Source organism: Dryobates pubescens, chromosome 13 (genome assembly GCF_014839835.1).
Source record: "Dryobates pubescens isolate bDryPub1 chromosome 13, bDryPub1.pri, whole genome shotgun sequence".
In the NCBI taxonomy this organism is placed as follows: Eukaryota; Metazoa; Chordata; class Aves; order Piciformes; family Picidae; genus Dryobates; species Dryobates pubescens.
In genome coordinates this window covers 5,341,514-5,356,905 of record NC_071624.1, presented here as the reverse complement: position 1 = coordinate 5,356,905, position 15,392 = coordinate 5,341,514, and the positions used below count along the sequence as shown (strand labels likewise).

The window sequence follows — 15,392 nt, the reverse complement described above, 5'->3', positions numbered from 1 at the left end:
GCTCTTTCTGCTTCAGGGTGATGTGCTCCTGACAGTTCAGAGCAAACAGTATGTACACAGCTCTTAGAATTCACATTGTTATAAATGCATAGTAACTGCAAGAGTTGTGCCCTTAAAAAACTCAGGAGGATCTTCATGACAGGAAGGCTAGCAAAGCTGTAATGAATTTTAGGCAGGATCCAGGCAGTTCTCTCCTGGTAGAGCCCTGATCTGGGAAACGTACCAAGTCATGTGCAATCTCAGAGTGTGTATTGGCTGGTCAGTTACTGGGTAAATGCAGACTGCAACTCCCTGAAAGCTGCTCGGCGGTGTTTCCTTTCCTCCTCTTCTCGCTTCCGCTCATCCTGCTCAGCTTTTATCTCTGCTTCAAACTTACTGGCCGAAGAGAGAGCTTGAACCTTCATGAATGGGAGAGAAAATAAGAGCATCAAGCAATGCATCAGAAGGAGAGCCAGAGCCTGAATTACTCCCATATGGGCAATGCCAAACTGTCTGCTGCACTTCCCAGAAGTTGCTGGGAAGCCCTGCTAGGATAGGTCAAGTACTAATTATACTGCAAGTGCTTAGTTATTTACACCCAGTACCTGTTAGCTTGTTTGACTTGGACATTAGCAAAAGCATCCCCATTTGCTAATAGGTCACTAACAAGTGGCTAAACCAGTGCCATTGGTACTGGGTCACATACATTCTTTCTGTAGGCTGGCAGCACAGCTTAAGTTGTGAGTATAAAACAGAAGAAACTACTGCAAAAAACAGTTCTGAATCACAGCCAAGTGTGAGAACATCATACTACACCACAGATAATCTGCAGATCAAAGAGACATTGTTTATTTGCTGGCTATTTTTCCAGCTTTCATCTCAGTACATCTGCAGTGCAATAGCTGTGTTATGCTCTAGGGAAAAAACTTCTTATATAAACAAGCAGGATTATTTTCTCTCTAAGAGAGCTTTCCAAAAGGGTGCTTTGTCAGCTTCAAATGAAGGAAAGCTCTTTCTGCCAACCCGAGAGCCCTGCAGAATAACTCTGATTCCAAAGGTTAAAGAGAGCTGGTCAAGAAAGTGATGCCTGAAATCCTATACTGCAAAATGCTCCATTCACTTCTGAACTCAGTGTTCTGGTTGATAAAGGTTTTGCAAAACTGGAAACTCAGTCCCTATTGCTTGAGTTTCTAGGATGCTTTTGTCTTTAAAAGCTGTCAGCCAGCTAGTCCCACAAAGGTCCCAATCATAGGGACACAGGTCAGCCAGTCAGCCCCAGCAGGGTAGAATTCAGTGCAGAGGTGGTGAATTAAGCTATTCTAGTGTTACCTGATCAGCACAGGAAGGCTGTAGCAGAAGTCAAACAAAATTTGAAGGGAAAAAGCTACAGCTGAGTTTGTCAGAGTGAAATATACTTCCTTTTAGCTAGGGAAAAATCTGGCAGTATCTTCTATTGAAGGGCAAGCAGAGTTAGTGTCTCGGTGGCTGTTAAAGCCTATGTGCAGAGCTTTTTCACATCCCTCTGTGCTACACCATACCTTAGCTTCAAAGAAGTTCTTGGCTCCTTTGACTCCCTCGAGGGAGACATCTATCTCTGAGAGCTTCGCAAGAGTCAACAGGCCGCTGTCCTCCTCAAGTTCCCCAGCTGCAGCTTTATGGAAAATCAGCAGGAACTAGCAAAACAGAAAGAAAACATTCAAGTTCTGTCACTTAGGCTCTAACAACTGAAAAACGCAAACAGCACATTTCTGAGCAAGGAAACCAGTCTATATGAACCAAGTGACATGACAGAACTTGCGCTCCGGTGCCCAGGCTCCAGTACACAACCCTGTTAGACCAGGAGGAATCTTGCAGGAGAAAAGAATTTCCTGAGGAGCAGAGCCCTGGTGAAGTACAGCTTCTACCAAGTCTAACCTGCTACGTGGCCAGAGGAAGGAGGCCACCTCTCCACCTACCTAGTGTAACCACATGGTGAGCTCAGATACTTTACTCAGATGCTTTATGTCCCCATATCCTAATGGTGTATTCACAAGCCCCCCCCATCATCTTCACCCAGTGTTCTAGGAGCTCAGACTACACTGCATGACAATGAAAGTGGAACAAAGGAAGCCCTGACTCTCATCTGAACTCTAGGCTGCTGGACCTGCGTGCCAGTTAGAGAAAAGCCCAAGTGCATGCCTGCCCTTGTAATAGAGGCAGCTTAAACAAGTGTCCACAATGCAACTTGTCTTGAAAACTTCATCTTGCCAGAGATGCTACAGCTGAACACACATTGGCAAGGAATTTCAAAGGGAAACAAACAAAAAAAGCTGGATTGTGCTTCAGGAAAGCACATCTTCTACCTGCTAACCAAGCTCCAGGTTAAGATATGCATGCTGCCGGCATCATTTGAGAGAGAGGTCCTCCTATTCTTGATCACCTTAGGAGGTGTCTCAGCACTTCAAACGGTACATAAAGAATAGAGGCAAGGACAAATCACCAGGGTGCAAAAGAAGCACAAGCAACAAAGCTGTGCCACTGCACCACTTCAGGACAGAGCACAGGGCTGCAAACACCACTCAAGGCTGCCCTGAAATCCATTTTCAAGGGAACATCAAATATCTCTAGTGCTGTGCTCCTCAGACTTCTAGACTTGAGACTTTTCTTCCCACAGAGAGCCTCAGCTGTCCCAGAGGAGGGCAGCAGAGCCCCAAAATCTGTGCTAAGCCAGCTCTGAATGCCTTGTCTGCTTCAGGTTGCTTGCAGAAGCCAATGTGCATGCACACGTTTGGGAAGGTCTCCCACAGGGAAGGGTGTGGAGATGACAGCAGTGCTGGCTGCCCTCTCACAGAGGGCAGTGTCATCAGGCGTTGCTTCTTGCAACAGCCTCGTGACACTGTGTGCTCAGCACAGGGCAGCCAGAAAGCTGGGCTTGGGCAGGGATCTCTTCCCCCTTAAAACACATGCAAGACATTAAATGATGCTCTGCTGAATGGGCAGAATACGCCGCTCAGAAAGAAACCAAGTCCTCCCCAAGACAACCTTTCCCTCTGCTCAGATCTACTGGGCTCAGGCTAGTTCCATTCCTCCTCCACCACCAGGCATGGGGACACAGTGGGCTGGCAGCCAGGCTGGCATTAGTCATAGTCCTTCTGCTCCACTCCGGAGTCCCACTTTAAGGCATTGGAAAAGGCAGCACCAATCCTGAGGCCTGATACAGCTGTTGGCTGGGGCGAGACTGGAAACACCCAGTCATGAGTAAAAGTGTGCATGAATCATCCTGAAACTAAGGAATGGGGAAGCAATCCTCTGGTGGAATATGGGCTGCTGCAACTGGGAAGGGCAGGTTAACCTAAAGGAAACCAGGGACTGAAACACTAGTTGGGGCAGGAGAGTAACATCAGCTTCAAGGACCCAATGAGGTGAGGCTACAGGTCATGATGCTGGTTTCTACCGGAGCTCAGGAGCAAGCCTTCCTCACTGCTGCAGCTCACTTCACTGGTTATTTGCCCTTGAGGCCTCATTCCTTACTAACCAGAGAACATCATCAATCTGCATCCAGTTCCCATTCCCAGCAGCTCTCATGCTCTCGCTTGGCCCAGAATAGATCACATGCAGCTAAGCTTCAGGCAAATGGTACTAGAGAAGCAAAAGTGAATAATGTTGATACCTTTAAAAGCAGTGCTCTCAAGGAGGGCAACACGACACACACTTCCCATCCCACTAACTTTGTGAGAGATGAGATGTATCTGCTCTCACATCCTTCATGATGCAAGACCTATTCCACAGGGCCAGGTCTTATGATGCAGCCTCACCAGGCACCACACTGGCCTCAAGTATGTGAGGGAAGGTACCAAGACAGACCAGGACCTGCAGCCTTGCAAAGGCTTGCCAGAAAAGCAGTGCCACCCAAGGCTGTGGGATTTGTACCAGCCTTGCTAGCAAACACACAATATGGGGCACCATTTAAGCTGAGGCAGGTGTTGGGGACAGTGGGTGGATTTTTGAGGGTTCCAGATAGCAACTACAATCTGACATTACTATTATAGCAATTAACTCTGGTTTCCTGTTGTAATCACAGAACTAGATGGTCAGAGGTCCTCACTCTAATCTCTTTAAGACATTTATTTTTTTTGCCTGAGTCAGAGTGAGTCTTGTGCAGTTAATTGTTGATGTATTGATGGATGCTCAAAGTTCAGTGGTGGAAGGCAGCTTTCCTAACAGGGCTAACAGTTCAGCAGCACCAACTCAGGCATACATGCCTGTTTTCCAGTCAACAGCTTCCCTGGGATGGGAGGACACAGAAGCACTCAAAGCAGCAGCAAAAGATGACCTATTTCAAGTGAAAGAGGTTCTTACCAGTGCTCTGGCCAGGCCACAAGAAACATGTCTTCAGGCAGGTATGTCAGGCGTCCTTACTCTCCAGAGCAGCAGACAGGAGCACTCCAGTGCTCAAATTACATCCTGCCAAGCTCGGACACTCATTTAAACCAGAGCTTCACTTTGTATTGGCAGGGTGCCCCAAGTCAACTTAGTCACCCTCCACGATCTTGCCTATCATCACCAACAGGAAACAGAGCATGGCAGGCTTACAGGCTAGGTCAGGCCTCCTCACCCACTAGGTAATCTGTGTCCCTGTCAGTCCTCTGCCCAAACACAGCAGCTGGATGTGGTGCATATGCAACACAGCAAGGAGCATTCTTCTCCTCTCTACCACAGGAAGCTTTGGATATGTGCCAAAGCTGCCATGTAATTTGTCCCAGAGCTCTGCCAGTGTTGCTCCCTCATTCCAACCCATGTGCCACTCAAGTTTGTTTGCTTGACCATCATTTTGTGTCTGGTGAGAAGCTACAACAGCACCAGCTGCCACATGTGTGCGCCAAGGGCTGGCAGCATAAGCAGCCCATGACAGTGACAGGGAGCTGTTCTCCAAACAGGTGGCTGCAGAAGAGGAGCTGCTCTACCATCTTGTGCCATGCCACTGGTGCCAGGACACTACAGCATCTTCCAGAGCCTTGAAGGTTAAGGCAATTCTCTTTCACAGGAGAGCCCCTGCAGCAAGCCCAGAGGCTGTCTCCAGAGTGAAGGGTGGCCCAGGAGACATGCAGAGATAGAGGATTCCTCCAGCCCAAGATGTATCGTGGCAATCAGACTGACCTGAGGCCAAGGGCACAGTGCTCCTCCTGCTGCACTGGATTCTTTTCTACCTCTGATCAGGCACATCTTTCCTGCCCATCCCTCTTAGAACTTTGCTGGTGTGATTTGCATGTCCTTCCCCTTCTCCCTAAGGACTGTTCCACGTAACCCAACAGTCTTAAGCCTCTGTCTTCTACTGCTGTGCTCTTACAGCAACATAAATGCAACAAAACCCTTCAGGACACAAGCATTGGGAAATGGTGTGACATACCAGGACAAAGATGGTGCAGCAGCTCTGTGACCTGCCAGTCACCACTCACAGCCTGAGCAACAGATCATGGGCCCTAGCCCATCCTCCATCCTCCCTCCCAGGCACTGCCAAAGGTCTCAGCACTTGAATAAAGAACTCTATGTCCCAAGCTGTGTGTGCACCTCTCTCCATAACCAAACTCCTACTGTGGAAGACGCATAGTGAGAGCACAAAGAACCCAGCTGCTCATGGCCCATCCTCAGCCATCCCCTGCAGTGAAAGGAAGCATGACAGCAGCACAACCCTCACAAGTCATGCAGGACATCAGCAGTGCTGGCTCCTTCTGCTGCCTAAGGGGCTGGTGGTTACTTTGGAATGTCACAGTGCAATAGGTGCTTCTGAGGAGACAGCAAAGTCTGGGAGGAGGAGATGATGCAACAAGTGGTTCTGGTATCTGAGCTCCCTCTTCCTGATGAGATGAGTTGGGTACTCTATTCCCCCTCTTCCTCTACCCAGCAGCAGTTCCTCATCTGCCCACATTACCCACTGTGGTCTCAGTGGTGGCAACAGATAGAGCCATTCCCTGTGGGTCCCTGCTGAGCCTGCATGCAGTACTGAACTGCTGATCGCTGTGTTTGTATCTTGTGGCACAGAAGTGACCATCTCTTGTGAAGCTTGCCATGGCTGGTGACTGTGTGATGCAGAGAGGGTCCAATGTAAACTGGAAGAGAGCCTCCTCTGTCCTGAGACCAGCCCTTCTTCTGCACCTAAAATGAGCCACTGTATCACAGGAGTCCAGCAATAAGACATAGTGACTGAAGGGACATGCCACCTCCAGCTACAGCAGGGAGCTCTGTGAGCACTCCTAGGCACCTGCAACAGGGCTCAAATGTGCTCTCAAAGCAAGCGAGTTGGAGAGCTTTGGCATCAGATACTATTGCTGCCACATGGAGATAAGTGACAGAGGCAACTTGACCTCCCCATGGCATGAGGAAGCTCATCTGTTTCTCCTCTGCACCCCACAGCTGGAGAAACTCAGAGGGAACAGGGCTACCTACAGCCAGAATACAGAGTCTGTTTGCCTTATCCCTCTATCCCACAGCCACATCCCTTGTCTGCATCTGCAGCCACCCTCACCTCACGGAAGCTGAGCTTCCCATCAAAGTCCTCATCCACCTCCTTAATCATGTTCTTCAGTCCCAGGTGGGTCTGTGGAGCTCCCAGTTTCTCCATCATCAGCTTCAGCTCCATCAAGTCAATGTACCCATCCCGTCCTGAGTCATACCTGTAGGGTGCAAAGGAGAGAGAGTCAGTCCTCATCATCCCTCACATCCGTTTGCCCAGAAGAGGAACCATGCAAACAGATGAAGTCACTGGTTCATTCAAAGCTCATGGCAGAGGGGAAGCTGCAAGACACAGCCAATACTGAGATATATTAAGATCAGAGAAGTAGCTGGGAGCTTTCAGAGCTATCTCACCAAAGAGAGAAGTGCTTAGGGGAGCTCAGACCAAACCACCCACACAGAAAGCATATGGAAGAACTCAGCTTAACTCAGTGGGATTTCCATCTCACCCACTTGCATGTCCAGCACAAAGGTTACTTGCACACAGCTTACACCATGCACCAACACAGAGAGATAAAGGCATGCTGGAGCAAGCTGCTGCCTTTCTAAGGTCTCCTGCTCCTTTCAAAGAGGAACAGGGAGCAGACACCAACCAGAACCTCCCAGCAGAAAGCAGCTATCTTCCTTTCTAAGCAAAACTTACCTGCTCTAACCATTAAAATATTTCCTCTCCAAAATGGTTTTGTACTTCACTAGCACCATGCTTCAGGGCAGCTGTTTATTCAGTATCCCCAAGCAGAGCAGAACAACAGTCCTGAGGGAGCACAGCAATACTGGTCACTGCTGCAGGTTACACTATGGGGCCAGGCCCACCCCTATGAACAAGACTGGAATGGGATTATGCTACCAAAAGAGAACAAAGGACTCTTTCCAGGAGGAGAGAGCACTTGTGAAAGGGGCAGAGTGTATTAGGGATGGGAAGGCAATGATCTGCTGTGTTCAGCCTGGGACCAGGCACCAGTTCCTCTCCTGACACCTGCTGTGGGTGTGAGTAAAGCATCTGGCCTACTCGGCAACCCACCAGGGCCATCATTAAGTTTCAGATTCCAAAGGCTCGACAGATGATTGCTCTATCAGGCAGCCTGTCACAGTTCCCTGTCATCCTGATCCTGCCACCAGGGTCCAGCACTGAGCTGGGGGCTCATAGGGGGACAAGGCAGGGTCTGCCAGGCTGGGCTCATCCCTGGTGTACAGCCTGACACTTCCCCTTCACCACCATCTCAGTCTCAACACAGTTAAATCCTTTCAACCATTCAGAAAGGAAAGAGTAGGCACAGCACTGAAGCTTTCTCATTGGTGGGGTCAGTCAAGTCCTCCCACTCATCATCTTTCACTGATTGTTAGCTCTCTTCCGAAGAAATGAGGGCTGCAACCATCCCAGACCAAGACCTGCACAGTTGTGGTTACCCTGGAAGAAAGCCTTTTTCAGCTGAGAAACCTCACAGCCACAAAGGAAGCTGTGGGAGAGGGAAGCACAAAACCACTGGCCCTGAGCTGCTCACAGGTGTGGGCAGCACTAGGCAGGGCTGCAACCAAGAGCTCTGCTTCTGCCCTCATGAGCACAGGCACAGGGTGCTTTCATCCCAAACTAAGGTGGCCTTCACAGCTTTCCAGAGCCTCACCACCCCCAAAACCATCCTTCTACTCCATGTCTCTTTGTTTCCAAGAGTCCCAGGCCCAAAAGATCCTAAGTGAGAGGGAAGTCACCACCAGGCTGACACGCAGGCCCTGCAATCAATATGCCTGCATGCTCTGCACCCAGCAATCCCACCAGGATGAACAGCTTTCTGGAAAACTAGGGAAAAAAACCACCTCCACTGGAGGAGAAACCAGGTCACAGACCTAACATCACAGGGAGGAAAGGCATCAGGTTCGTTGCAGCAAGGAAGGAGTCAGTTACCAAAGACACACCTTCACAGCATTACTCAGCCCAGCTCTACAATGCAGAAGTGTAATAAAGTACAATATTTAATTATCAATTTGCTTTTCCTTTAAGTTTGGGAGACAGGGTGTGGAGCCGTTCCTCTGGAATAAGGCAGCTGGAGAGCCAGCGCCTTTGATCAGCTAAAGCAGTGAAGTGTATAGCGGCAAGGAGGCACTTGGGATTGGGTGGGGTTTCTTTGTGCCCCATCAAGATCACGCTGCCCTGCTGAGTGCAGAAGCAGAACTACACCAAGGCCTCCACCAAGGGCTGCCTATCTGGGGTGAGCGCGCTCCCAAGTTCCCCTTGGAGATGAGGGCAGAAGGAGAGCACATGCCCAGCCCACGCCTCTTGTGTTCATCTTCCTCTCCTGCTACAGACACTGCCCTACAGGCAAACACTATTCCTGGCAATAAGCCCAGGGGCAAACATGCCACCCAAAAAGGGTTAAGCATGGGGCACAGCTCCAGGGCTTGTCATCCCTACAGAGAGGCAGCACAAAGCCAGGATTGTCAGAGATGGAGTCTTGCCAGCAGTGGCTGTGGTGGAAGAGCAGTACACTGTACCAGCCACACAATTGGTGTTGAGTATGCCGGGCAGGGTACAGCTGGCACTGAGATGCACTCCAAAATCAGGTCTTGCAGTCAAGACAGCCAGACAGAGGGACGCCAAAGTCCCTGGATGCTCAGTGGCAGAGAACAACAGCACCCTGCAAACTGCTGCATTTCCTTCCCATCCCCCTTGCCTCCTAAAACAGCCCAAGTATTTTAGGATCCGGGTAAAGCCATGGCTGCCACAGAAGCCAGCAGCCAGACTGTTTAGGGAGAGGAGTATTTATAGGACATGAGAGATGGTGTAATTCAACCCTTACTGTCCTCCTGCAGGCACTCAGCACAGCCTGCACCTTGTTGGTTGGCTGATGCTCCTGGCATACCTTCAACTCTACCAAAATCCCACTGTCTCTCTTTTGGAAGATGTCTTTCAGGCCCCAGGGCTCCAGCCAGCCCCAGATACTGCTCACCCCAATTTCACTGCCTGAACAGCAGCCCTGTCCTGGTGGTGATGGACAGCAGGCAGCCTGCACAGCCAGAGCTGAAGGAGGGCACCAGGGCAAGTTCACTTCCTAAATACCTCCCAAGGAGGAGTTGTCTCATCACATACTCCAGGAGTGGCACAGCAAGAGCACGCAGCACTTGGGTGCATTGCCAGCCCTCCCATCACCCATTGTCCTGCTGTGACACCAGAGATTTGATTCCTTCAGGCTCAGAGCTCTCTGGGCCGCAAGCCAAACCAAGCCACAGTGATGCACAGGCATTATGGACAGAGGGACTCTCATGCTGATGGCCAAAAACATCTCACAACACAGACAACTCCAAGTCCCCACCTGCGACAGCTTGGATGCCACAGGCACCTACAGGCACCGCAGCACAATAAGGCTTCACAGTGCTGCCGCAGCAGCGTTCCTGGCAGCAGATGAGACAGACAGTGGCTGCCAAAATCTGCTGCAACAAGGATGCACCCAGATTCCCACGCTGGCTTGCTTCCACCCAGGCTGCAGAGCATGCCTGGCTGCCAGAGCACTGGGGGGAAGAAATCAGCAGTGAAAACAAGGAGGGAGGACAGAGGCAATACTTGCTGAACAAACTTGCTTAAGAGCAAGAAGTGTGTTAAGCACAATTACTGCCCAAGTACAATCATTATTAAACAGTATAGCTGGGGGGTTAACACCACAGAAGGAAGAGGGATCAGAATGGAGGAGAACAGAGATGCTGAGGACTGCATCACCTATACTGACTGCAGTCACCCCCCAGCTGCCTGAAAATCCCCACTGGGAGGAAAAAAAAAAAAGGCAAAGGACTGTTGAAGAAATCTCAATCCCTGAAGGACCAAAGAGCAGTTTCCAAACATTCAAGCTTCTTGAGAAAGGCTGGAAAGACAACCTGCCCTCCCTGTATGTGTTCACTGGACCTGAGCTTGACCTGAGCTTGCTCCATATGCTACAGGGACCTGTACTTCGATCTGCAGTTCCTGCATGCTCTAATGACCTAATACAATCTTTGAAATAAAGCAGAGAAATGGTGCTGAAGCAGAATTTTTAAATATTTACTAGACTATTACTAAGTAGTCATTTATTCCCTCTAAGTGTTGCATTTTACCTTATGTGGAGAGGTGTTGCTCTCTTCTCCCCAATACCTAGTGATAACACCCATGGTTCAAAGCCATGCCAGCAGAGGTTTAGGCTGGACATTAGGAAGCATTTCTTTATCAAGAGGGTGGTCATGCACTGGAACAGCCTTCTTGAAGGTGCAGTTCATGTCCCAGGCCTATCAGTGTTTCAAGAAGCATTTGCACAATGTCCTTAACATGCTTTAAGTCAGCTCTAAAATGGTCAGGCAGCTGAAGTAGATGTTGTAAGTCCCCTTCAACTGAAATACTCTGGTTTGTTGCCTAGAGGTTTGGAAACAATTCCTCCATACTGAAGTGGGGACAGGAACAGGCTCCTCAGCTGTTTACAGCTGTCCACCTCAGCCCAGGCAGCAGGAACTCTCCTGCCCTTGGAGGGACATGAAGGTGAGACAAAAGTCTCTTCCAGCAAGATCTCTTCTGACATTCTGGGCAAGACCCAGAGGCAGTAAAGCCTGCAGGGCTTGGGCTGCGTGGCTGAGTTCCTATATGAATGACATCCATGGCTGCTGGAACCCCAGAGTCTCTGCTCTGTGACCAGCTGTCATCAGCAACATGGCAGTCCTGGAGTAAGCAAGTCTGCTGCAACATATCAGACGTGCCCCTTGGTATAGGGGCACCCAGTGAAGGGCTCCCAAGTGGCTTAAGAGTAAGGTGACATCGCAGGTAGAAGGCACTCATGAAACACATGAGCAACACATGAAATTCCCTAAATAAAAAAGCAATAGCAAAGCTGGAATTTCCCTACTGCCCACACCCTCAGAGGTTTTCCTCCCCACTACATCCCTCAGAAAGGTCACTCCTGCTAGGCACAGCTTCACAGCCTGGCTTTCATACCTTTGCCTACCATTTCCCTGGACAAGATGGCACTAAGGGGAACTGTGAGACTCCAGAACTCCCTAGTTTGCTCACAAGACTTAGGGAAGGGAGGTTATCATGGTCCTTTGAACAGTCAGAACAGGCAACTAATTAGGTCACATTATAATTAGCCTGAATTGCAGACCTTCTGGTCCTTCTGCCAAAATACCCAAACCATGCCTGCACCTAGTAGCCTCTGTGTGGTCCCACACAAGCCTACCACTCTCAACAGACACCTGCACCCCATCTTCAGGGAAACAGGACCAAAATGGGGGGGATATTACCAAGAGGAGGGTTGAACAAGATGGGTAAAAGTCAGCCCAACTAGGGCAGTGAGAGCAAGGGGCATCATTTCTGCTTTGGAAGGATGTTCTTGGTGCAGCCAGCAGCACCTGCACGAAGCACTGGATTTTGGGAAGCTCCGTGTTCAGATCAGCCCTTTGCTTCCACCCTTGCACGGAACAGTCACAGCCACACCACGGAACACACTGACAGATGCCAGAGCAGCAGCTGCTATCGCCGGCAACTCCCTTTTCCTGGTGGGAACACTCTGACTCAGCCAACACTACACCCAAATCCCACCAGCTCGAGTTTGGTCTGAATTACAGATTTACAAGTCCACCAAACTGATAAGAAGCACTTTTAGACAGGAACTCTGAGTGGAAACCTGGCATCCTATGGGAACAAGGAGATACATCCCTGTCTGTCAAAGGCTCATTTTTTTCCCATTAGTAAGAAAGACCCTGGGTTGTGGTAGCTAGGGCAAATAAGCCATACAGAGAATAAAAGCCTTAATCACATTAACTCAAGCCCTGACTGGCAGGAATTAAGGGGAACATTTCCTCTCCTCCTGGAGCACGTGGTGTTGGCCAATACTTGAAACAGGTCACTAGCAGCAGATGGAGCAAAGACCAGATCCTGTGCCACTGCAAACGTCAGGTGCCTGTAACAGACTGAAAAACAGGACAGGGTTTTCCATCTGCCTGTCCAGGGAGCACACAGCCCCACTCCTTCCCCTTTTGGCATGGCTGGCCAGTACTCAGCTGCAACAGTCCTCACAGGGCACGCAATGTTTTCCAGCTACATTGACCTGCTGATTAGCATTCAACTGCAAAGCCGAGGTTTTCCCGCTTACAAGGCCGGCGTTTAATGAGCTCATTGTTGAAAAATTCGGCTGCAATTCAGCTCTTCCACTTTTTATTCCCCAAACCACCGCCATTCCTTTACTTGTCCCTATTGAGGCAGTGCCACTGCCTGCTTGAGGCTCCCGCCTGAAGCCTTTGGGTGCTGCAGCTGCCAGCATCATTTGTCCTCCTGCCCTTGCAGTGCCATGTCTCAGTCCTCTGCAAAGTGGGATCCTATCTAACCATCATATCAAAGGGGGCACAGGACCAAGCAGAACAGCAGTCTAACCCAGACCAACTCCCTTCTCACACCCAGCTGCTAATGCAATGCTGCCCATACAACAAAGAGCTCCAGTAGGCTCACAAAAGGCCACTGCCTGGTCTCTTGCAGCAATAGCCCTGGCTGGGGCCAGCAACACCTCACAACATCAGGAGCTGGGAGCATTCAACCAGGCTCCTGGTCGCCTCATAATGATCTCCAAGGTACCCAGGACAGCTTTAAGACAGGAGGACAAAGACCTAACAAGTTATGAATCCTACTGCGGTCATCCCTATAAGCTGAAGTAGGTCTTTACACCTTGCAGCCCACGCGGAACCTCTGCCTTCTTGTGCCTGGCAGCAACTCCAGTATGGCAGCCCTGCCTGCGGCTGGCTGGCACCTGCAACTGCCTGCCTGCCTGCCCCCTCTCTCCTTGGGGACACCAGCTCCCAGGAGCTCAGGGTTTTGTGGTGCTAGAGCTGAGAACAACTAACCAAAGCTACCCAAGCACAGCCCAAGTGCAAGAGCCAGGAAAGGTCTTGTTAGGGAAAGACACTGGCCGAATCATGGCTCCAAAAGGGCCAAGTCTTTGGGCTTTACAAAAGCAGCTCTTCATATTGCCATCAACAGCTTGACTTTCATAAAAGCCTTCTGCCAAAAAGGGATCTCCAACCCAGGCCCCAGGAAACAAGAGGGAAGCCGTGCTCGAGCTTTGTTTGGGTGCATGGGAGGGAGAATCAAGCCTGGCGAACGGAACCATGGGTGGAACTACAGCACTGCTGGGCAGAGCCAACAAAACCTCTGGAGATAGTCGGGGTCGCAGTCGCTGAAGGAAGACATTCAGGGTTGCTAGAAGGCCCTGGAACACGGACCCAACAGGCGGCCCAGGATGTAGGACACCAGTGCCCGTGCTCTCTCAGCCCCTGTCCCACCTGCAGCACCCCGCAAAGTCACAGCTCCTGCGTGCCGCCGCCGCCACCAGCCCCCATTCTGAAGCCAGGCAGAGCAGAGCAGAAGCCGTCAGGCACGCACGGCCCCGAGCTCGAGCCCCGGGCACGAGCCTAGCCCGGAACACAAGGACAAATGTGGCGCTCAGATGGCGCTGGGAAGCCGGCCGCAGCTTCTTCCAGCCCGACCGCAAAACCAGGGAGCATTGCGGACAGCCCGCCAAAGGCAAGGCAGCCGCTCTCCAGATGTCCCCCCCGGGAAAAGCGCTGGGAAGTTCTGCAGGGAGGGAAACAGGCCGAACGCGGCGGGTCGGGGCAGGCGGGATCCCCTCGCTCCCTGCCCTACTCACAAGCGGAACATGCGCTCCATGTCCTTGATCTGCCGTCGGCTGAACTCCTTGAATTCGGTGTATGGGTTGAAGACAGCGGCCCGGCGAGGCTGCGCCGCCCCCTCGTTGATATCCTGCCGTCGGCACAGCTTGGCGCTCAGCTCCGCACCCGCCCGGGCCGTAAGGGAGCCCCGCTCCACCTCGGCTGTCACCTCAGGCACCACCTCACCCTTGTCCGCCACTTCACCCGCCGCCCCACTCTCCTCCAACTGTAGCCGCCGCTGCAGCTTCTGCGCTAGCTCCTCTGAAGCCATATCCCGGCACCCTCCAGCCACTACCCTCCCACCCCCCTCAAGTCAGGGCCGCCCGCCTCAGTCTGCAACTTTATTCCTTCACTTGGAGGGAGCGGGGCGGAGCGGGGCGGGACGGGGCGGGACGAGGCCGTGACGGGAGCAGGCGCTTAAGGAGGCCTGGAGGGGTTTTGGGAGAGGAAGAAGGCTTGTTTGGTAGCGCTGTGGGGTGAGGGTGTTGCTCCCGGGATACCCCCGCATGTAGAGTCATGGCCGGGTGACACCTCATAAGTAACCCACTCGTTTTCCCGCGCAAGAATCGGCCACACGCCGGTACACCAACACAGGCACTCACCTCCCCAGGCACTCACCTCCCCAGGCACTCACCTCCCCAGGCACCTACCCCTACTCAGGTACAACCCCATGGTCACTACCCCACAGGCAAGGTGCCCGTACCCCTCGGGATCCCACTGCTCTCCACAGCGCTGGTCCCGGAGTGCACAGCCCATGTGTTTCCCATCGCCGCTGCCCGCAGCCAGCATCCAGCTCCGTGGGGTAAGACGAGCCCCCGACCCAGCCCGGGGACAGCCCGGCCCCGCCGCTTCCCTGGCAGCTCGCAGCCCGCCCCCACAACTGCAGGGTAGGAGGCCCAGCTTGCCCTGGGTTGGGACAGAGGGACCCCTTAAAGGCCGTCTTGCGTCTTCCTTCTCTTATCTCCTTGGGCTAAAATTAACCCAGGACAAAGCTCAGCTCAGCTCGGGTCTCCCCCTCCTTCTCCAGAGAGCATCTAGGAGGGGCAGCCCCTTCCCGCCACCCTGCTCCTTTTTCCCGCGCCAGTGCCCAGCGCCACCCGTGTTGTTCCCCGTGCTCAGTGGGGGCCAGCGCTGTCCTTCTCGCCCCTGTCTGTCCCCAGCCCGACTGACAAGACGTTGATGTCATCCTCCGAGATGGGATTAGGGCTGTCGTGGGGCAGTTTAGGGTGGCTGCTGATGAGATTTACCCACTGGGAAGG

The 15,392-nt window shown here is 51.8% G+C and overlaps 1 protein-coding gene across 1 annotated transcript; it reads right to left on the bottom strand.

The window, feature by feature from the left end:
- EFHD1 (EF-hand domain family member D1) lies at window positions 1-14,428 on the bottom strand. The gene is made up of 4 exons (XM_054166588.1): window positions 14,112-14,428; window positions 6,482-6,629; window positions 1,518-1,652; window positions 1-398 (listed from the first exon to the last, which is right to left on the bottom strand). The coding sequence occupies exons 1-4, from the start codon at window positions 14,402-14,404 to the stop codon at window positions 264-266; spliced, it is 711 nt and encodes a 236-aa protein (XP_054022563.1). The 5' UTR covers window positions 14,405-14,428; the 3' UTR covers window positions 1-263.
- Between the last annotated feature and the right edge of the window lie 964 nt (window positions 14,429-15,392).

What these genes read in the sequence shown, in the direction of transcription:
- EFHD1 (XM_054166588.1), bottom strand. Translation starts at nt 14,404, where the DNA reads ATGGCTTCAGAGGAGCTAGCGCAGAAGCTGCAGCGGCGGCTACAGTTG. An exon ending in ATGGAGCGCATGTTCCGCTT is followed by an intron (nt 6,630 to 14,111) that starts GTGAGTAGGGCA and finishes TGCACCCTACAG; the next exon opens with GTATGACTCAGGACGGGATG. An exon ending in GGAAGCTCAGCTTCCGTGAG is followed by an intron (nt 1,653 to 6,481) that starts GTGAGGGTGGCT and finishes CTGTTTTGCTAG; the next exon opens with TTCCTGCTGATTTTCCATAA.